The sequence below is a fragment of the Choloepus didactylus genome, chromosome 7, assembly GCF_015220235.1.
Source record: "Choloepus didactylus isolate mChoDid1 chromosome 7, mChoDid1.pri, whole genome shotgun sequence".
NCBI lineage: Eukaryota > Metazoa > Chordata > Mammalia > Pilosa > Megalonychidae > Choloepus > Choloepus didactylus.
This window is the reverse complement of record NC_051313.1, coordinates 20,039,121-20,062,290: the sequence shown is the minus strand read 5'-3', so window position 1 is coordinate 20,062,290 and position 23,170 is coordinate 20,039,121. Positions and strand designations below refer to the sequence as shown.

The 23,170-nt window shown below is 37.3% G+C and overlaps 1 protein-coding gene across 6 annotated transcripts in view; it reads right to left on the bottom strand.

Annotated features, from left to right (window-relative positions):
* The window catches only part of PTPRK (protein tyrosine phosphatase receptor type K), a 604,460-nt gene that overhangs the window by 86,205 nt on the left and 495,085 nt on the right, over window positions 1–23,170 (bottom strand). For all 6 annotated transcript variants that reach the window (XM_037844170.1, XM_037844174.1, XM_037844175.1 and 3 more), the window contains exons 12-13: window positions 22,049–22,322; window positions 19,273–19,309 (exon numbers count right to left, since the gene is read on the bottom strand). In XM_037844170.1, coding sequence (XP_037700098.1) covers window positions 19,273–19,309; window positions 22,049–22,322 — 311 coding nt within the window. The remainder of the gene's footprint in view (window positions 1–19,272; window positions 19,310–22,048; window positions 22,323–23,170) is intronic.

The window sequence follows — 23,170 nt, the reverse complement described above, 5'->3', positions numbered from 1 at the left end:
GTTGCTTGCATTCTAGATGCTCTTCTACCTCTTTTTCCTTCTTCCACTCTTTCAAAGTTAAGTGTCCTCCAAAACATTCTTCTCATCTTTCTATAATATATTCTTTTGGTGTTTCCACCACTCCCAAATCTTTAACTCTGGACGCTATATGCAACTTCTCTCATGCCAGAAATTCTTCCAATTTTCATTTCTGCTCTTCCAATTGCCTTTAAGTCAAATCCACTTAGCTATTTTCTGGTATTCAATACTGGGCATTTCCAAAATGGAATTAATTTCTTTGTTCCTTGACTTTTGGAAGGCCAGTTCAGGTAGAAGTTTAGCATCACAGTCACGTCTTCAGCCTGCTTTTGTCCAGTAGACATTAACACATGTTAATTCTTTTTCCATTAAGTCCCCCACATCCCTGTTCTCATGCCCTAATCGACGCTCTAATGTCATTTTACCTGTTTTAGTGTAAAAACACCTTTACATTTTCTTTTATCTTGAAAAAAGAATCACAAATTTAAACAGAACATATACAAATGCAGTATATATTTTTTTTTCATGTAATCATTTGAGAATTAGTTGCTAATCTGGTGCCTCCATCATCACCCAGAATACTTTAGTGTGTGTTTCCTACAAGCAAGGACCTTCTATTATAGGACACAAAATCACTATCAAAATCAGAAAAACTATACTGCTACATTGCTATTATATGAACTTCAGAGCCCATTCACATTTTGCAAATATCTTAATGTCCTTTATTTCACAATTAGAACCACGTGTTATTTAGTTGTTATGTCTCTTTAAGCCTGCAACAATTCTTCAGTCTTCCTGTCACACGCCTGATCTTAATAGTTTTGAAGACTGCGGGCCAGTTTTGTTGTGGAAAGTCCTCAGTTTGGATGTGTCTGATGTTTCCTCATGATCAGATTACAGTTCTGCATCTTTGGAGGAATATTATGAAAGTGATGCTACATCCTTCTTCTTGTGTCCTTGTGGTTTACGATACTGACTTCCCCGTTTCTGACACTGGTCACTTTTTTCACTTGAATATAAAGTATCTGTCAGGCTTTGTCACTGTGAATTTAATCTTTTCCCCTTTGTAATTAATAAGTTTTTGTGGGGAGGTACTTCGAAACTATGCAAGTATCCTGCTTCTCATCCATCTTTATTTCTATTTATTTCTATCTGTAAGGGCTTATAGTTTCCTACTTTATTCAGAATTATACTCCATTAGTATCATGTATTTTGATGCTCAGATTGACCTCTATTCAGCCAATGGGGCCCCTTTATGCTGCTATCATTTTTTAAGTACTTGTTTTCTGGCAAAAGAGGTTGTTTCAGTTTGCACTTGTAAATCTTGTACTTTTCCTGCCCCAGCCCTGCAATCAGCCATTTCTCCAAGAAGCCCAGTTCCTTTCATTGTATAACAATATTTAGAAAACAGGATCTGGATGTTGGGATGTTTACTCCTATTTGGGCACTGCTGCTCCCAACGCCTCTTAGTGAACTGAGCTGTGGAATGCCTGCACACGCATGCACACACACACACACACAAACACACACACTTTTATCTATGTTTATTTCTATACCTATCCATCCTCTGTCTCTGAAACCATGAATTCGCACCAAGACTTCCAATTCCAATCCAATACCTCAGGGTTCAGTCTAATTTTCTTCCTTTCCAAATTTGCCATCCTGTTCTCTGACAGCCAGAAACCCAGCTCTCATTTCCTTTCATGTATTTACCTATTGGAGAAGCCCTCTGCTGTGTAATCTCCACTGTCTCGGCTGTCACCTGCTCCCCTGCGTGGCTGCCCTCCTTATCCCACTCACATTCAGCTGCCCTGCACCTGCCAACCGCCTGCGTGGGAGTCCATCTAGCCTGATCCAACTGACCTGAACTGACCATCCTCCTGTTGGACCCCTGCTCTCCCCACTCAGACTCACCCCTCACACCAACCTCTGTACCCTGATTGGGCTCTGACAGTCCACAGCAGGCTGTCCCACCCCCAGCCCCACAGATACCCTCTTCCCTGTACATGGTTTCTGACACCCCATGCCAACTATCCCTGCATGGATCCTCTGCTCCCCGCTCGGACTTCAACACCCCAGTAGTCCACCTCCATAGGTGGAGACGCTGCCCTCCCTGCTCAACTCTGACTTCCCACGCTGTGCCACACCCTGCCCCATGCTGAAGATCTGTGAACCTGCTCTGTTCCTGACACCCCATGCCACGCTGCTCTCTGAATGCCCTCCTCACCCATTTCAGCACTAGCCTGCAACGCTGGGCCCCTGATGCCCTTCCCAAGGGGCAAGGACACCCACCTTGCACTGCTCCACCCTGGTTTTAGGGTGAATGAAGAACTGTGCAGGAAATGAGGGAATGGAAAAGGCTGAACAAGAAGAGGAAGAGCTGCCCTAGGCTTTTAACTAGTTTCTTTACCTCTAATATCTTACTGGGTCAATCTAACATATTTGCTGATAAGAGTTATTTTCCTGAAGCTGTTACACTGGGATTAGGTTACCCTTGTCTTCAAAAGCTTTTAGTAATCTGCTATTGTCTTCTCAATGCATTTTGAATCCAATGCCCTGTAAAATGTGACCATAAACTTTTTAGTTTTTCTTCCTCTAAAGAATATTACACTTTAGATGTATTTTCCAGCCATATAGCTGTGATTCTTCCTAATTACTTCTATCTTGAATTGCTTTCTCTTTCAATTCCAATTGCCAAAATAAAATTAATCTTTACAAGTGCAATTTAAATATTGCCTCCTCTGTAAAATCTTTCTCTTAGCTTCCCAAACATAAGTAGTTATGATTAATATTAATAACGATAATAATAGCAACAAAAGTTATAATTACTGCTATTTATTGAAAATATCCCATGTATGAGGTAACTTTACTAGAAAGTTCAAATATATTATTTCTGGTCCTTACATCAATCCTGAAAATTAATCATTTTCAACCACCTTTCCATTTCACATACAAGTAAACAGGCACAGAGAGGTTAGGTAAATTACTCAAGGTCTAATAGCTAATAAATAGCAGATGGAGAGTTTGAATCTAGGACTGTCTGTATCTAAGGCTCATGTGTTTGTATTGGGATACAAACACTGCACACCCCATGAGCTCCCAGCAACTTTGTCTTTTTCTTTTGGACACAGCACATTTGCATCATATTTTATCTAAATTTCACACTACTTAAAAGAATAAAAGCCCCAAGAGGACAAGGATCATTCCTGTTCAAGTTCATTATCTCCACCACCACAGAGCCATGCAAATGGAGAATATTCAGCATGAAAGGGAAGAAAGAAACATGGACTAGGAATCAGGAGGCCTGGCTTAGAATACTGGCTTTGCCACAAGACTGAAGGATATGAAGAGACTTTTAAACAGACACTTAACTTCACTGAATCTTCATAGTTCTAAAAGTAATGATTTAGACTATATGACATTTATAATGTTTATCTAAATCAAACCCTTGAGTTACTTGATTTTAAAGGGTAAAGAAATAAATAACTAAAACAAGTCCTACCACATATACTTTATTTGAAAATTTTATGGAACTTTCAATTTTAAGAAATTATTTCATTAAAAAAGTCCAAAATGATCATTATCTTTAGTACACAGAACAGTTATATAGTTTACTTTGGCAAATGACAACAGAATCCATTTTTTAAAGTCAAGATTGCCAAAGAACTCATAAAGTACTCATCTACAGAAGAGGAAAGCATACTATCTTAAAATAACAAAAAAAAACAAAACGGAATACTTCTACCTAAAAATGATCTACAACTAATACACACCCATGAATTAGCCCTATGATATTTGGCTACATTTTTATAATTTATACTTGGCTTAAATCTTAAGCACTGAGTGGGGAGTTGGATATATATTTTTTCTATCAGGTTTAAACCATTCATTTAGTTAGTATTACTAACTTCTTTACCAGTTTCTTCTTTAACTTTTACAGATACATATATTTCCATATCTTGTCTTTTTCATATTATGAAGGTCTTCTCTGCACTTGGCATTTTTGTTTCCTGGACACTTTCCCCATTGTTTACTGTGTTCCTAAACTACTTCTTGCTCTTTTACTGTCAGTGTCCTTTACTCAGGAGACATGCCATTTTGTCCTGTTATTAGTCTTGAAATAAGGCAAGGCAAGATAGAGTGGCCTTGTTTTTTTCTTTTCTCTCTTTTTCTTCTCTTAGATCAGCTCTCATTTCGTTGTATTTTTCAAGCACAAGGTTAACAGTTTAGAAGGATCTGCAAATGCCTCTGTTAAGCTTCCCATTTCTTTTTCCCTCCCTCTATCCTCTAATTTTTCTAATTTTCCAGCTTTGATTCAGAAGAGCTTAGCTAATCTGGGCAAAGAGTATTAAACAAGAGAAGAGGTAGACTGTCCTGAAGGTTTACTCTTTTGACACTTCCTTAAGCTTCTATTCAATGCTATTTCTAATTATCACCACAATTCAAAAGCTATGTATTATCATTGATTTTCATGATTTAATTCAATCTTTCTGTTTTTTTTTTTTTTTTTTTTAATTTTCCCATACCTAAATTAGGTCCTGAAACACCTGTTATTACTATTCTACAGGGAACATTCAGGTTTGAAAATCTGAGTTGCACATTTATTGGATAAAAATATGAATGGGTGATGGATAAACATAATTGTTTCATGAATTCTACAGGGATGAAATAAAATAATGGCTCAAGGTATAATGAGGTACACAATCTAAAGGCAAGTGACTAAATGAGCAATTATTTCTTAGAAGTTACTATGGTGGTTTGAAGCTATGAACCCCAGAAAAATATGTTCTTAGACTTAACATATTCTTGTGGGTATGGACCCATTGCCACTAGGACCTTTTGATGAGTTTACTTCAAGTTAAGGTGTTGCCCAACTCAAACACAGTGAGTCTTAATTCTATTACTGGAGTCTTTTATAAGTAGAATGAAATTCAGACTGAGAGAAAGCCATGGGAAGCAAGAAGCTGAAACTCAACAAAACTCAGAAGAGAAAGGATAGGCCAGGAGAGGCTAACATGTGCACTGCTATGTGATAATGGAGCCAAGGACCAAGGATCACCAGCAGCCAGCCCCAGAGTGCCATAGTCTTGGGGAGAAAACATCACCTTGATGATGCCTTGATTTGGACTTTTCCTAGCCTCAGAACTGTGAGCCAAGAAATTCCTATTATTTAAGCCAACCCATTACATGGTATTTGCTTTAGCAATAGGGAAACTAAAACAGGTTCTAAAAAGTATTTTCAAGAAATCCTTGTCAAAACTATTTAAAAACTCTGAATAATCTCATGTTCTCTGATTACAGAAGGCTCAGGGAAGACGTAGCCCACTGGCTTTTACCTCTTTTATCATCATTCTTCCTATTCTTAAACGGGGTCATTAAGTCAGCACTAATATTTCTCTCTCCCTTAGTATTAATAATGATGAATTTTCTAGTCATTTTTCATGGTTCTAATTCCTTTTGCTTCCTTTTCGGATTCTCTCAAATTTCTTCAAAAAATGTCTCAACTATCTCTTGATTTTTGATACAGATATTATGCAGAAAAGAATTAACATAGCAGACCCAGGACTGCTATCCTTAGTAAGGCCTGCTTACAAGATGGGCCCTGGGCTGGCATCTGGGATTCTGGATTTCAGAAGAGTTCCCCCATTCCCTAACTGATAAGAGAGGCTTAAACTGTGCCAACAATGTGGCTTATGCTGAACACCTGCTTTTTTCCTGTGAGTCTGGAATTTTTCTAGGTGCTAGGTAGAATGTGCCTAAGTGACCAGCCCCCAGTAAAAACCTTAGGTGCTGAGTCTCTATCCAATAAACTTCCCATTATTTTAAGTGGACAATTCTTTGACCTTATGTACATTGATAATATTGTGTAACTTTCACCGCTACCTATTTTCAGATTATTTTCATCATTCTAAACCAAAAATCATACTCATTTAGCAATAACTTCCCATTCCCCACCTCCCACCACCACTTACAACCACTCTTCTGCTTTCTGTCTCTATGAATTTGCTTATTCTAAGTATTTCACATAAGAGAAATTTCATGTTAAGTATTTGTGCTTTTGTGTCTGGCTTATTTCACTCAACATGACATCTTCAAGATTCATCCATGTTGTGGCATGTACTAGCTTTTCAATTCTTTTTACCACTGAATACTATTCCATTCTATAGACAGACTGCATATTGTTTATCCACTAATATGCTAATGGATACTTGGATTGCTTCCACTTTTTACCTAATATGAATAATGCTATCATGAACACTGGTGTGCAAATATGTGCCCAAGTCCTTGCTTTCAATTCTTTCCAGGAATGTAGTATTTATGGTAGAACTGGCACTAACTTAAAAGGTAATTAAGAATGTCAGGAAAAGGTGAATGTTGTAAATAGCATGAAAGATATCACTTTTTAATTTCCAGTTCCAATTTTATATTTGAGAACATTAAAGATATCTGGATTTCTTATATTTACTTTGCTTGTAAAATTTAAATACAGTCATTAACGAAGTCAAATAGCTTCTCATTAGCAAATCATGATATATTCTTGTATCACTGAGTTATGTTCATTCTTACAACATATAATTTTAATCTTTTATCATAACTTTCTACATCCAGGATCTAAGTAATAAAAGGTAATAGATAGATTTCCTTTGGACTCTCTGCAATCATACATCACACTTTTAAATTCTGATTAAATTATTAGAAAAGACTGTTCATGTTGAAGTGTGAGTTCCAAGAGAGCGAAGCGGCTACAGAATATATTCATAAGAGTAGCAGTGATTGAGGTGAAGATGGAATTTCAGCTAAACTCTATTTGTCCTAACTTATTAGTGATGTTAAATGAATCAGAGAATTGTAGATTGTCACATAATTCAACAGAATAACACTCATTTGAATAAAACCCATATGGAGATAGACTTAGATTAAATAAAATTCACATTAGTTTAACAATTATATTTCTATTTAACTATGTTTTAATTATAACCAACATAGAATCTCAGCTATGGGAAAAAGTATCTATATTTGATATTGAAATATAAATCACAACATAAATGTATACTTAAAGACATAAAGCAGAAACACAACATTAGTTCTATACCAAATCTGTGTGATTCACCAAGCTGTGAATCGCATAGCTTAGTTTTGACAGAGTGAAATGATTCTTTCACTCACCCAGATTTACACTCAAGTATAAGGTGCACTGATACCTTTCAGAACTGCAGGCACTACACTAACTATTTCAATTAATTATTAAAGCTGGAACATTTATCTTAAATTTGGTTTCAATTCAATTACCAATTCAACAAATATTAATTGTACTTAATGTGAGTCTGGCCCTGGACCTGTCCCTGGGGTACAATGATGTATAAGACAGGTTCACTTTTTTTTTTTTTTAAACAAAATCATCCCTTCAAACATGGCTAAGTATTCATTTTAAATTTTAAAAAATGCAAGAAAGCAACACACTACTAAGTAGTGGCTGACAGATAATTGGCATGGTAAAGGACTACAGCAAATGTCAATGTCTTATAGGGGAATACCAGGCTTTCCATAAAACCAAGTTCTTATTAACAAGGTGGTTCTAGACATTAAGGGGATCAGGAAAGTAAGGCCCTAGGTTTTCAACACTCAGAGCTGAGGCTGTGGGGGTGGGTTTCAGGGAGAGTGGATAAGGGATGGTAGAATGTAAAACGTGCCCATGTAAGTAATCCAGGGGGAGAAAGGGTCTTTCCAGACTCTCTGTTCATCCCCCAGTGGCTTGAGAAGCAAAGGCCTACCTTTCCCCATGGAGGAAAAACTGCTATGAAGCCAGAGTGGGAAGCCTTCTACCACCCAGAGGCAACTCTATGCACTCAGTGTTATTTCTACCTATGATCATGCACTTTTTAACATTTCATTCAACTTGATTTCTTAACTGAGAAATAACTACCCACCTACTGACATTCACACATAACAAGAATGCTTGGAAATTTTTACTAAATACCTTGATGGATTTTTGCCTACGTATACACCTGCGAAATACAAGATCTTTTCATCCCTAGAAGGATCCCTCATTGCCTTTTGCAGTCAGTATGGTTATGCCATTTTGACTATTAAGTATATGTTAAGAATGCATATTCCTTAAAAGGGTTATTTCTGAAAATACAGCCATGATGTTTGAACCACCCTACCAGAAAGCCTTCTATTTTCATATTGAGAAATTTCATACCAAAGCTTGACCACATTTATGTGGTGTCAGCTTAAAATGTAGTCAGCAAATAAATTGACATTACCTTAATAAGTGTGCTTTTTCATATGCAGAAAAATGCTAATTGTTCAGAAACATTACATCTGGACAGACTTCCCAAGAAATTTCTATCATAAAAGTTTAGTTTTCTGTTTTTTACACATATTTCTTTGGTAACTGCATAACACAAATTATTTCCATTTGATGTAACATAAAGAAGATTAAAATAATTATGATGATAAAAATAGCAACTAACCCTGAGGCAGTATTTATAATATGCTAGGCATTTTTCAAATACTTCATATACATATGTATTCTTGTTTTTAAAAACTGTATTAGAGAAGTTGTAAGTTTACAAAGAAATAATGCATAAACTACAGAGTTCCCATATAGCAGTCTCACCTTAGTGTAGTACATTTGTTTCAACTGATAAAAGAATATTATTATTATTATTATTGTACTATTTATTGCATGGTTCAACATTAGGGTCCCTGTTTGTGTTGTACAGTCCTATGGTTGTTGATTTTTTAAAAAGTTTTTATTCTAGTAATACTTACAAGTTAAAATTTGCCCTTTTAACTACATTTAAGTATATAATTCGGTGCTATTATTAAGGTTCACAATGTTGTGCTAACACCACCAATCATTACCGAAACTTTTCCATCATTCCAAATAGAAACTGTGTACATTGTAAGTCTTAACTCATATTTCCCACCCCCATCCCATCCCCTGAAAACTAAATTCTAGATTCTGATGTTATGAGTTTGCTTATTCTAATTATTTCATACCAGTGAGATCATAAAATATTTGTCTTTTTCTGCCTGGCTTATTTCACACAACATGTTTTCAGTGTTCATCCATGTCATCACATGTATCAGGATTTCATTCTTTTTTTATAACTGAATAATATTCCATTGTGTGTATATACCACAGTTGTTTATCCTTCATCGGTTGATGGACACTTGAGTTGCTTCCGTCTTTGGCAACTGTGAGTAATACTGTTATGAACATCAGTGTGCAAACATCTTTGTGAGTCCTCGCTTTAAATTCTTTGGGGTATATACCTAGAGGTAAGATTGCTAGGTCATATGGTAATTCTTTATGTGACTTTCTGAGGAACTGCCAAACTGTCTTCCACAGTGTCTGCACCATTTACATTCCCACCAGCAATGAATGAATGCCCTTATTTCTCCATGTTTTCTCCAACACTTGAAGTTTTCCATTTTTTTAAAATAGTAGCCATTCTAGTGAGTGTGAAATGGTACCACTTTCTTGTTTTGATTTGCATTTCCTTAATGGCTAATGATATTGAGCATCTTTTGTGGGTTTTTTTATTTTTTCCATTTGCATATCTTTTTTGGAGAAATGTTTACTCAAGTCTTTTGCCCATTGTTTAATTGGGTTGTTTGTCTTTTTAATGTTGAGTTGTAGGATTTCTTTATACTTTCTGTATGTTAAACCCTTATCAGATATATGGTTTCCAAATTTTTCTCACATTGAGTAGGTAACTTGTTAACCTTCATGGTAAAGTCCTTGGATGCACAAAATTTTTAATTTGAATGAGGTCCCATTTATTTATTTTTTTCTTTTGTTGCTTGTGCTTTGGGTGTAAAATCTAAGAAATTATGGCCTAACACAAGGTTCTGAAGATGCTTCCTTATGTTTTCTTCTAGGAGAATTATAATTCTGGTTTTCATATTTAGGTCTATGATACATTCTGAGTTTTTTTTTCCTGTGGTGTAAGGGAGAAGTCCATCTTCATTCATTTGCATATGAACATCCAGTTTTTTGAGCACCACTTGTTGAACAGACTATTCTTTCCCAATTGAGTGTACTTGGCCCTCTTGTCAAAAATCAATTGGCCACAGAGGAACAGAATGGCAGGCTGTGGTGTGTGCATACAATGGAACATTGAGAAACAGTGAGAAGGCGTGAAGCTGTGAGACACGCAATGGAGTGAATGGATCCTGTAGACAGCATTTGAGTGAACTACTCCAGAAACAAAGGCAGACAGTATAATGCTTCACCAATATGGACTAACTACAATGACTAAACTCAGAATTGAATCTTAGAGCACAGCTTATCAGGGGAACGTTTGTTGTAATGGTCCCTAGATTGTAAGCTCTTACAGCAGTCTCATCTATTCCTGAATTATAATGGCTATCTCCAGATTCCGAGATTCTGCTCCCTTTGTGTCTGGTTGATGCCTGGGGCTTTGGGTGTCTGTGTGGCACCTGAGACTCAGAGCTAGAGCTTGGCAGATATGAATAGCAGCATTAGCACATACAGCCACTGTTAAAAAAGCTGAAACGGAGTCCAGACTTCAATTAGAGATATGAATGAAGCAGATCTGGTTGGGACTAGAGCAGATCGGGCCAGAGAGTGGGGGATGGTACAGACTATATTTTGAAGCTTCGGCTTCTGTGTGAGACCAGGGGAAGAGATGTTTATTTGGTGCAGGTTCTGTATTTCCTAAACAATTTAACTCATACAATTTGTTCAAACACCATAATTACATGGAACTTTGAATAGGAAGTGGGACCTGGTGGGTTTGTACAGGTTTATGTGAAATAGCGACACATCCCAGAGTAATGTGGTCAGAGAATAAAAATACATGTGCAGGGCCCCCCTGAGGAGCTGGGGGAAAGTGCAGAAGTATTGGGCTTCCCCACCTGGATTGTTGCTGATCTTCTCACAAACCCCGGGGACTGGTGGTTTGGTATGCCGACCCCTCTATTTTGGGGCTTGCCCTTGTGGGGGTCACTGCAGAGGAGAGGCTGAGCCTGCTTGTGATTGTGCCTAAGAGTCTTTGTTGCTCAGATGTGGTCCTCTTTGTTGCTGAGATGTGGTCCTCTCTCTCTCTCTCTCTAGCTAACCCAAATTGGCAGGTGATCTCAATGCCCTTCCCCCTACATGGGATCTGACTCCCAGGGGTGTAAATCTCCCTGGCAACACTGGATATGCTTCCTGAGGATGAATCTAGACCTGACATTGTGGGATTGAGAACATCTCCTAGACAGGGGTGGGTAGGATGTGAAGTGAGGCAGGGTAGAGTTTCAGTGGCTGAGGCATTTCAGGTGGAGTTGAGAGGTCACTCTGGTGGTTTCTCTTACGCACTATATAGATAACCCTTTTTAGGTTTTAATGTGTTGGAATGGCTAGAAGTAAATACCGGAAATTATCAAACTGCAACCCAGTGGCCTTGACTCTTGGAGACAATTGTTTAACAGCGTAGCTTACAGGGGGTGACAGTGTGATTGTGGGGGCCTTGTGGATCATGCCCCCTTGGTCCAGTGTATGGATGGATGAGTGGAAAAATAGGGACAAACACTGGCTGAAGAATAAGGTGAAAGCGGGTGGGGTGGGGGTGATGATTTGGGTGATCTTTTTTACTTTTATTTTTTATTCTTATTTTTACTTTTTCTGGTATAAGGAAAATGTTCAAGGAATGGATTGGGGTGATGAGTGCACAACTGTGTGGTAGTGCTGTGAACAGCTGATAGCACTCCAGGGATGATTGTATGACATGTGACTATATCTCAATAAAACTGAATTAAAAAAAATAAATTGGCCACAGATGTGAGGGTTGATTTCTGATATCTCAATTCTATTCTATTTGTCTATATGTCTGTCCTTGCACCAGTACCATGTTGTTTTGATTACTCTGGCTTTGTAATAAGTTCTAAGGTCAGGAACTGTGAGTCCTCCAACTTCATTCTTCTTTTTCAAGATGGCAATCGCTATCAGGGCCACGTTCCCTTCCTTACAATTTTGATGACTGGCTTTTCTGTCTTTGCAAAGAAAGTTGTTGGAATATTGATTGGGATTGCATTGAATCTGTAAATTGCTTTGAGTAGAACTGACATCTTAAACAATATTTACCCTTCTAATGCATGAACATGGAATGTACTTCCATGTATTTAGGTCTTCCTTGATTTTTTTTGGCAATGCTTTGTAGTTTTCTGCACACAAATTCTTTACATCCTTTGTTAAACTTATTCCTAGATATTTGATTCTTTTAGTTGCTACTGTAAATGGGATTTTTTTCTTGATTTCTTCTTTCAATTGCTCATTACAAATGATTTCTGCACACTGATCTTGTACTCTGCCACTTTCTGGATTCATTTATTAGTTTCAGTTGCTTTTTTGTGGATTTTCTAGGAATTTCTGTAAATATAATTATACCATTTGCAATTACAGAAAGTTTCACTTCTTCCTTTCCAATATGGATGCCTTTAATTTCTTTGTCCATCCTAATTGCTCATGCCAGATTTCTAGGACTATGTTGAATAATATGGGACAGCGGGCACACTTGTCTTGTTACTGATCTTGGATGAAAGCTTTCAGTGTTTAACCATTGAGTATGATGTTAGCTGTGGGTTTTTTATTTTTGCCCTTTATTATGTTTCCTTCTGTTCCTAGTTTGCTAAGTGTTTTTATCAAGAAGAATTGCTGGGTTTTGTCAAATGCTTTTTCTGCGTCGATTGAAATGATAATTTCTTTTTCCTTCATTCTGTTAATGTGGTGTATTACATTAATTGATTTTCTTATGTTGGACCACCCTTGTATACCAGTGATAAATCCCACTTGATCATCGTGCATAATTCTTTTGATGTGCTGTTGGATTCAGTTTGCTGGTATTTAGTTGAGGATTTTTGCATCTATATTCAGAAGAGATATTGGTCTGTAGTTTTCTTTTCTTGTGTTGTCTTTTATCTGTATTTGGTATGAGGCTGATATTGGCCTTGTAGAATGAGTTAGGGAGTGTTCCTTCTTCAGTTGTTCAGAAGAGTTTGAGCAGAGTTGGTGTTAATTCTTCTTGGAATGTTTGGTAAAATTCACTCGTGAAGCCATCTAGTCCTGGGCTTTTTTTTTTTGTTGTGAGGTATTTGACTGCTGATTCAATCTATTTACAAATTATTGGCTTCTGTTTCTTTTTTGAGTCAGTGTAGATGATTTGTGTGTTTCTAGGAATTTGTGCAAATCATGTTACTTGTTGGCATACAATTGTTTATAGTATCCTTTTGTAGTCCTTTTTCATTTCAGCAAGATCAGTAGTAATATCCCCCTTCACATTTCTGATTTTTGTTATTTGTATCCTCCCTCTTTTTCCCTTTGTCAAACTAGCTAAAGGTTTGACAATTACATTGATCTTTTCAAAAAACAAAACTTTGGTTATGTTTTGTTGATTCTATTTTTCAATTCTCTATTTCACTTATTTCCACTCTAATTTTGGGTTTAGTTTGTTCCTATTTTCCTAGATATAGTTTTGAGATTGGGTCACCCATTGGAGATCTTTCTTCTTTTTTAATGTAAGGATTTGGGAGTATAAAGTTCCCTCTCAGATCTGCCTTTTTTGCATGCCATAAGTTTTTGTATCATGTGTTTTCATATTCATTTGCCTCAATGTATTTCCTAATTTCTCTTGTGATTTCTTCTTTGACACATTGGTTGTTTAAGAGTATGTAGTTTAATGTCCACATATTTTTGAATTTCCCAGTTCTCCCTGGGTTATTGATTTCTGGCTTCAGTCCACTGTGGTTAGAGAAGATACATTGTATGATTTTAATACTTTTGAATTTACTGAGACTTTTTGTGATTTAACATAAGGTCTATCCTGCAGAATGTTCCACGTGTACTAGAGAACAACGTGTATTCTGCTGCTTTTGCGTGAAGTGTTCTATATGTCAGTTAGGTCTAGCTGGTTTAGAGTATTGCTCAGGTCTTCTATTTCCTTAGTGATCTTCTGTCTAGGTGTTCTATCCATTATTGAAAGTGGTGTATTGAAATCTCCAACTATCAATGTAGAACCATGTATTTCTTCCTTCAAATCTGTCAATATTTCTTTCATATATTTTGGACCTTTGCTGTTAGATGCATATATATTTATAATTGTTATGTCTTCTTGTTAATAGACCCCCTTTATCAGTATATGATGACTGTCTTTGCCACTCTTAACAGTTTTTAACTTAAAGTCTATTTTATCTGATATTATTATAGCTACACCAGCTCTTTTTTTTTCTTCCTTTTACTTTCAACCTACTTATGTCTTTGAATTTAAGGTGCGTCTCTTATAAACGGCATATAGTTGGATCATGCGTTTAAAAATTCATTCCACCAATCTTTGCCTTTTGACTGGAAAGTTCAATCCACTTACATTTAAACTATCTACTGATAATGCAATACCTTCTTTTGCCATTTTGTCTCTGTAATTATTCCTCTGCTGACCCTCAATTCTTCCATTAATGCCTATTTCCATATTTATTTATTTATTTTTGTTGTTTTTTTTGTATTGCACCATTTTGAGTCACTTTTAATTTCTTCATGAATATATTTTTCCTTCCTTTCCTTTGTGGTTACCATGGGGTTAGAATTTAACACCTTAAGTCTATAACAATCATATCTGATTTGGTATCAACTTATCTTCAATAGCACACACATACACTGTTCATATATTCCTCCATCCCCAAACCATTTTTTTATGCTTGTTACAAATTATATCTTTGTACATTGTATGTCAAAATCATCCATTTATCACTATTTTTTATGCATTAGCATTTTAACACCTCTAAAAAGTAAGAAGTGGAGCTTCATAACAAAAAATACAATATGATACTACTAGCATTTATAATTACCCATATGGTTACCATTCTTGGAGGTCTTTATCTTTTAAAGTCACTTTGAACCAGTGTCTATTGTCCTTCTATTTCAGTCTGAAGAACTCCCTATAGCATTGCTTATAGGGCAGGTCTAGTGGTAATGATCCCTCTCAGCTTTTGTTTTTCTGAGAATATCTTAGTCTCTCCCTCATTTTTGAAAGAAAGTCTGGTCAGATACAAAATTCTTGGTCAGCAATTGTTTTCTTTCAACACTTCAAATATTTTATGCACTGCCTTCTTGCCTCCATGGTTTCTGATGAGAAATAGGCACTTAATCTTATTGGGATTCCACTGTACACAGCTCATTGTTTCTCCCTTGCATCTTTCAGAATTCTCTCCTTCTCTTTGGTATTGAACATTTAATTACTATATGTCAGGGTATGGTTCTCTTTGAGTTTATCTTGTTTGGGGTTCAATGCGCTTCTTGAAAATTCATATTCATTTTTGCTATTAAAGATGGGAAGCTTTCTGCCATTATTCCTTCTGCCCCTTTCTCTCTTTCTTCTCCTTTTGGGACTCCCATAATGCAATATATTGATACACTTGATGGTGTCCTACAGGTCTCTTAGATTCCATTTGTTCTTTTTACTTTCTATTCCTCAGCCTGAATCATTTCAACTGTCTTTTCTTTGAGATCATTGATTCTTTCTTCTGCTATCTCCAATCTGGTACTGAAACCATCTAGGGAATTTTTCATGTCAGTTATTGTGTTCTTCAACTCTGGTATTTCTCTGAAGAGATTCCCATATTGATCATTCATTGTTTTCCTTGTATTCTTTAGTTCTTTCTCTGTGTTTTCCTTTATCTCCTTGAGCAAACTGATGATCATGTTTTAAAAGTCTGCCTGGTAAGTCCAAAATATGGTTCTAACTTCATTGATGATTTCTTGATTTTTATCTTGTTTCTTTGGATGGGCCTAACTTTTCCTGTTTCCTTGGATGGGCCAGCTATTCCTGTTTGTCTTGCAGTCTTTTGTTGCACACTGTACATTTTAATATTTTAGTGTTTACTCTGGGATTTAGTCCCCAGGCTGCCTGTGCCTTAAGTTTGTGTCCAACTAGTTATATGACAGACATTTTCTGAATGTCATGGTCTAATCAAAACAAACAAACCAAGGCAAAAAGTACTTTTCACTGCCTTTGCAAATTAGCTCTGCTTTGGCTGGTCATCTTCAGAGCTTAGCTCTCCTATCAAGAAGATCAGCCAGAACCAAATGGGAAGTGCAGGGTCCTCTCTGCCTTATCTGAGCTTGCATAGAGCCAGAGTTGCAGAGTCTGTGCTTACCAGAGCCCTTAGGGATTCGCCATTTGCAGTTTACAGAAGTTCCAGTGAATGCCCCTTCTATTCCCTTTGAAACAGACCTCCTCCCTTCCTGGGTAGTTCTTTGCCCCAGGCCACTTCAACTTAATTGTTTATCATACCATCTCAGCTGTTTGCAAGTCACTTCTCTGTCCTCAGGACAAACCCTGGGAGAGGAAGCCCCAGACAAGTTCCCTGGCTCAGTCTCTCAGAACTCCACCCTATAGATTTGCACTGAGGTACATGCATCCCAGTATGTAGGCAGGGGCCACTCTGCTCTCTCTAGAACTAGTCCAAGGGCTCATATGTGAGCACAAGCTGGCTCCACCCTGCACTGTGGAGAGGGTGGGGAAGGAGCCAGCAAAGGCACTAGGAGCTTCTTCTGTGGCTTTTGAAGCGCCGTTTCCTTGATTCAGCACTTGCCATGTTGATACAGTCCTTTAACTGTTGTCCATATTTTTGAGAAAGGTTACTGTCCGAACAAAGTTAGAGATCTGGGATCAGAATGCATACACACCCAGAACCTGGTGGACTAGTTCTTTACGTTCCACTCTGGCACCAGCAAACTATGCCAGGAGCCCAAAATCCAGTCCCCACAACTGCTAGCCAAGAGTCTGGGGGAAGGGAGATGGCAGACACTGCAAGGAGGGCAAACTCACTGGTCATTATCCAACATACTTCTTCCTGCTCCTCCCTAAATGCTGCACAGTGTTCCCCTAGACTCCAGAGTTTCAAAGTGGTTGATACAGATAGTTTCTGCCAGTTGGATAATTGTTTTGGTAGAGGGACTGATCCCCAGAGCTTCCTATTTGCCATTGTTCCCCCAATCCTCCCTCTAATTTTCTTCTTAATGCAATGGTTCTCAAACCTGGCTGCAGATTGGAATCTCATATATATACATTCTTTTAATTCTTATAATAACAGTAAAGGGTAGTATGACGGTTAATTTTAAGTGTCAACTTGGCTAGGTTATGATGTCCAGCTTTATAGTTGACTGCTGGCCTAATTGTTACCTGAAGCTATTTTGTAAATGAGATTAACATCTACAACTGACTTTAAGTAAAGAAGATCACCTGCAATATGTGGTGGACCTCATCCAATCAATTGGAGGTTTTAACGGTGAAAACAGAGCTCCAGAGATCAGAAGGAATTCAGACTCAAGACTTAAATAAACACTCTTACCAGAATCTCCAGCCTCTGGTCTGCCTTACAGAATTTGGACTTACCAGCCCCACAAATTATGTCAATTCCATATAACATATATCCTATTGATTTTGCTTCTCTGATTCACACAGGTAAGTACTCTATTATTCCGGGGATGAGAGGTTAAATAATTTGCCCAAAGCTAACAAACAGTAAAGGGCCAAGTCAGGATTTGAACCCAGACAGGCTGAGGGCAGAGCCCTTACCCTTACTCCCTACACCACACTGCCAACATGAGATCTAGAAGCACAGTGCGGCTAGATTATTAAACAAAGAGCTACCACAAATGGCCTTTCTCCTTCTACCTCTGAGTTTCTGGCAAACATTGTGTCACATGGGAAGGTCAGTTTCTATGCTCTCAACTCCCCTGCAGTCTGAATATTGTATGATATTTGTTGTTTGCAATTTTTTTGGTCTCAATAGACAAAAGACACTTAAACAACTCATGGTAAAGCAAATAACTGAGAAACATTCATAGTCATTACTTCTCAGTTATAGAAATGGCAGCATGACCACAACTAAAGAGCTTCTTGGAGGCTGATGCAAGATTCTTTTCCATTTGTGCCTCTATTTTAAAATGAATAGAATTATCTGATATGCACTTAAATATGCCATTTGCCATTATCTTCTAAAAATTTCAACTCTAATTCCTGATTTGCAAGCTACATTTTTAAAATAAAATAAGTGTTCATACATAGCATGCAACTCTACCTGTTTTCTCTCTCCCTTCTCTGTTACCTTAGATTGCTTTCTTCTCTTAACTCTCATGAGGAATCTCAACATTTGAACTGAAAATGTTTAGTATTTTCTCCTCTAAAAAGGCTGTTAATTAGTTCTCATAAATAAAGGGAAAACAGTCTTTCATTATTGCCTTTACAAATCAAGAGTTAAACACAAATGCTTAATTGAGTAGACTGATGATTAGATGGAGAACTACAATGGAATGAAAGATGCCAGCACCTCCAGAATATGGCCATTCATTTTTACCCCCAATAGACTGACTACTTTTTTAAGAATGTAGGTCTAACAAACCACACAAAGCCCAAAGCTCTGAGGAGGGCCACATCAGAATGTGGACAGCACTTTCTCGTTTCTTTTGCTAGAATACACCAAGCAGGTTAGGTCTTTTTCCCTTGTTGGCATAATCAAATAACTCTTCAGTGAAGGCATATAAATAGTGAATACAGGAGGCTTTCCCCCACTCTGAACTCTACATACTCATTCAAAGATGAAAGTGTTTTCTCAAAAAAACTAGGAAACTAAATCCAATATGTAGGATCAGTAGGAATTTCCCTGGCCACTAGCCATTGCAGATCTAATATCTTGGCACCAGCTGAATTAAAAATAAAACAAAATAAAATGTAAACAAACCATATGCCATCCAACTGCCATCCTGATGAAGATATGGCCCAATCTTCATACCTGTACTCTTACATATGCATGTGCTAGCTTGGCACTTTCTATGTTTGACTGCCTACTACAGAAGGTAACAGGTTTTTAAACAAGCAACTTGCTATTTTAAGCTGATATTGCTCAGTTTCTCCTAAAAGGTTGGTTGATCAGTAGAACAAGACCATTCAGACTATAAATAGTAGAAATAAGCCTTTCTAATGTTTTCTAAATCCTTCCTATTCTCATAACAAGATACCTTCAGTCAGGTTTTAGAGGATGGAAAGTAGCAGCACATTACCTGTTAAAAATACCCAAGTCAGTCAGAAGACTTGGCTAGCAGTTTAACAGGACCCTACTACAAACACGCTATAATAGAAATGCCACATTTAATTAGCCTTAAAGCATGGAACAAAGCTCTTTCATATTAGAAAGGGGGAATGTAGTTTAAGGAAAAAAAAAAAGAAAAAGCCAACCTCTTACCTTTTGTAGCAATTCGTACACACTGGGTTTTAGTTTCCTGTTGGAATAAAAATGAAAGAAAATAGTTAGGATACAAGCAATGTTTCACGATCTTTATAAATATTATCAACATCAAAATGGGGTCACAAAATAGAATTATAAATGACAGAATACTAGCATTAAGGAAACTTATTTTTTCATGTATGCTTTCAGAGATATTAAAAAGACAAACAAAAAGCCTAAAATAAGAGCTTTCAAAATTTCCCAATATTTTCCAAAGATTTAGCTATCTGTTTTTACTTTGTAATGGAATGGGGCTATCTTGTGTGGGACAAGTAGTAGAGTGTGGCATTCTGATTGCATTTATTGTACTTTTTGAAGTATCAGAAAGAAAATATAATTTCAAAACTAATACACATCAGATGCAAATATAAATTTCATTTCACCTCACACCTGCAGACTTAGACCAAAGCTGAATATTACATGCTCTTATTTGGAACTTTGCATGACTAAAGAACTAAATGAGGGTAGTTAGAAATTTCATCCTAGTTGCAGTACTGTAATTTATGTTTTTAAAATTTTTATCTTTAAAACATTTCTAAATTTAACTGTTAGGGTAAAATTGTTTCTAAACATAAATAATTTTCCTCTTTTTGCCTGAGAGATGAGACTGAGGAAGCAGAAGCAGAAGTAGGAAAGGAAGAGAATTATTTCAGATCTTATTCTTTTTCTTTTTTTTTTTTTTTATTAAATGATCTGGAGTAGTACCAGGGAGTGGAACACACATGCTGACGCTATTACTTCTAGGCCCACACCTCATTCTTTCAAGTTTTGTTTCATTCAGTGTATATTTTTGAATATACAACAGGTGGAGAAAGATGTCAAAATCAGTTAACAAAACAGAGGCAATTTGTGTTGAAGACGTGTTCATGACTCCTTTTTGAGTTGTTCTGTATGTCGATAAACCAAAAATTTTATGATTTTCTCTTAAGCCTTTATTTTTTAAAAATTAAACACAATAAAGGCATATTTAATTCATAATTAAAAATAAAACTTTGCACTTCCTTACTAAATTGTGACCTGAGGGCTTCATAGTAAGCTGCAAGAGATTATTTCACATTCCAGGAAAGGTCCAAAGGGATTCTCATTTCCTAAAAGCAATGTCTGTTAACTGTATCGTCATTCCCAGCCTCTGCTGGAGGGAGCCACATAAATTTTAAGATTCTTTGCCAGGATAACTGTGAAATACTCTGTACTTGGATTTTACCACAGTGTTGATGTATTAGCAATTAGAAGAGAAAATTCATATAAAAACTTTTAAATAGTGCCAGGGAAAATCCTTTATAAGTAACAGACATTCATTAACACTCCTCTCATACTACAGACTGAGTAACAAAAGTTAATTTAGAATCTCTCACCTTTCTAAAGATGAAAACCCAAATACAGAACTATATTTTCTACCCATAAACCACTTTATACCCAGAAAAGAATAATAATTTTCTTAGTTTTTTTTCTTTTATGAGCATCCAAGTCGTACCAGTAGTAGGAATATTTAAATGGGAAGTGGGCATATGACTGACCCCTACAGACCTCCAGTTACATAGCAATAAGCTAGAGGAAGAGAAGATCATCCTCCACCATGAGCAGCTTCTATTTTGAGTACATCTCAGAAGACGGGGCATTTTTCCTTGCCATACACTGTAACCCAACCATGCAAGTTAGCAGTAAGATATAACATTCTTTCAATGGCAACTGGATAGCCAGTTGATGCTCTACATTCTCATGGACCTTGGAGAAATGCAAATGGTTCATCATGATGTTTTCCTATTAAACTATTCTAAGATATAACAGGACTGGAGCAATCCAATTGGTACATCAATATTTCACATCACCACTCTTGTTTTCCTCCTCAGGGACTCAATTACCCAAACCCAGCAATTTCCTATATAGCTACAAGTATATAAAGATGTCATTTCTCAATTGGACAGTAAACGGTGGAAGTTTCATTCCTCAACATTGTTTTTCTACCCTTCTAGGCAAAAATTTATATAAATAAATAAAATATAAATAAAAGAAATGAAAAGAAGTAAATTTTAGGAAAGAAAATCTCTCAAAGAAAATGGCCAGGCTGTTTCCCCTCACATGAAACCATTGGTAGTTTCTAACTTCCTATTGTGTTTACCCCTGCAGTATTCATGTGGGATCAGCAAAAGCACTCACAAACAACCGTGTTCAAGATGGACAAAGGAGGGGAGACCAAGGAATGGAAAGCTGGCTTCTCTAATGGCTTAGTGCCCAACCGAAGGTAGGCAACCTTTTGTTCAGGGTCTGTCAAATGTACCACAGGTGCCCTATTACTTTGTAATCTGAGGATTGTTACTTGTTATTTACTGTTTGGCTTGTACCACCGGAAAAGATTGTAAAGGTTTATAAGCCTGCTGTGGAACATGCATTTTGTTTATCCTGCAGTAAATTTAACCTTTTGAAGTGCGCCACTACCAAGCGAAGAAGACAGAACAACGCCTGGCACTTCCTGGCAGCAACACAGCCACTTTCCCAAACCATTTTACTCTCGGCCACCATTGTTGGCTTTCCTGAAGAGGGCTCCGGTAGAAACAGTTACTAGGAAACACCAGTCCTGTGAAATGTAACTGACATGGAGCCTCAGCCCCACATTGGGCCTCAAACCCTGCACGGTTAGAAACAGAAACGATACCCCCTACACACCAGTTCTACAAATGCTACTGAGTAGCTTTTCCTCAGAGCAGTGAGAAAGCAAATCCTGGTGGAAGCTCACCTTCTCCACACGGCTCATGGCCTGGAAATAGATGTTGTATCCTTTACGAGGAGTCAAGGGTGGGTTCCAAAAGCCCTGGTAGGTCCTATTGTCCCCCACGGTGAAGGGGGCAGGCTCAGGTAGATTCCCCGGGGGCAGTTCTGCGGCGAAGTAGTAGGGTGCTCCCCCACTCATGGCATTTTGGTACGTGACAGGAACCTGGTAGCATTCCATGGCTCCGGCTTCCCTCTTGGTGCGGTGTGGGTGCAGCTCCTCCACCACAATCTGATAGGCACTTTTTGGAACAAGACAGGAAGACACAGTTGGGGATTAGAGATACTCAGGTTTTTCAATAAGGGAACAAGTCATCTCATGTTAACATGCCCTATTTAAGAGTATTTGAAACCAGTCTGAACACTGCATTCTTATTTTCAGCAATTTCAGATTAAAATAGAATTTCACATTGATTCTGCTCCCCCCAAACTCAATGTACTAAGTAAGAAAAATCCCCACAAAACCTCCACATTTTTAACATGTTGAGAAATAAGCCACCCTAATAGGGAACCTGGCATTAACCAAAGACACATAACAGATTAAGTTCTTTGTCTGATATTTTTAAAGGTTTAAAGTTAACATTTTTCCTTTGAAATGATAGGATGGCAGGCCCAGCTCCAAGGCCTGACAGAATGACTGCCGGGGGCAGTGCTCGAAGTGCCAGTTTGCAGTTGTCATCGCAGTAGAGATGGAATGTGCCCACAGGCTCCTCCACCTCTTGACCTTGCCACGGCATCTACATTGGCTCAGAGCTCCACAGATCTAAAGTACAAGTGACATGTTGCAATACGTGCACAGATGGACAGAAATCTGTCCTCACCACCAAAATAGACTGCTTCCTTCTTCTAGAGTTGTTAATAATAAAATGTTACAAATTGCAGAAACAGATGGCCTTTGGCCTATTAAAACTTCAACCCAAACCTTCTAATACCTTTCTTAAAAGTCTTCAAAGTTTTTTTAAAATAGCCATTTAACAAAGGGAAGAAAAAAAATTTAACTTTATATAAATAATGCAAAAAGATGAAACTCCCTAATCACTAATAAAATAATTTCTGTCAATTTCTGCTGTATCAATAATATTCAAATATT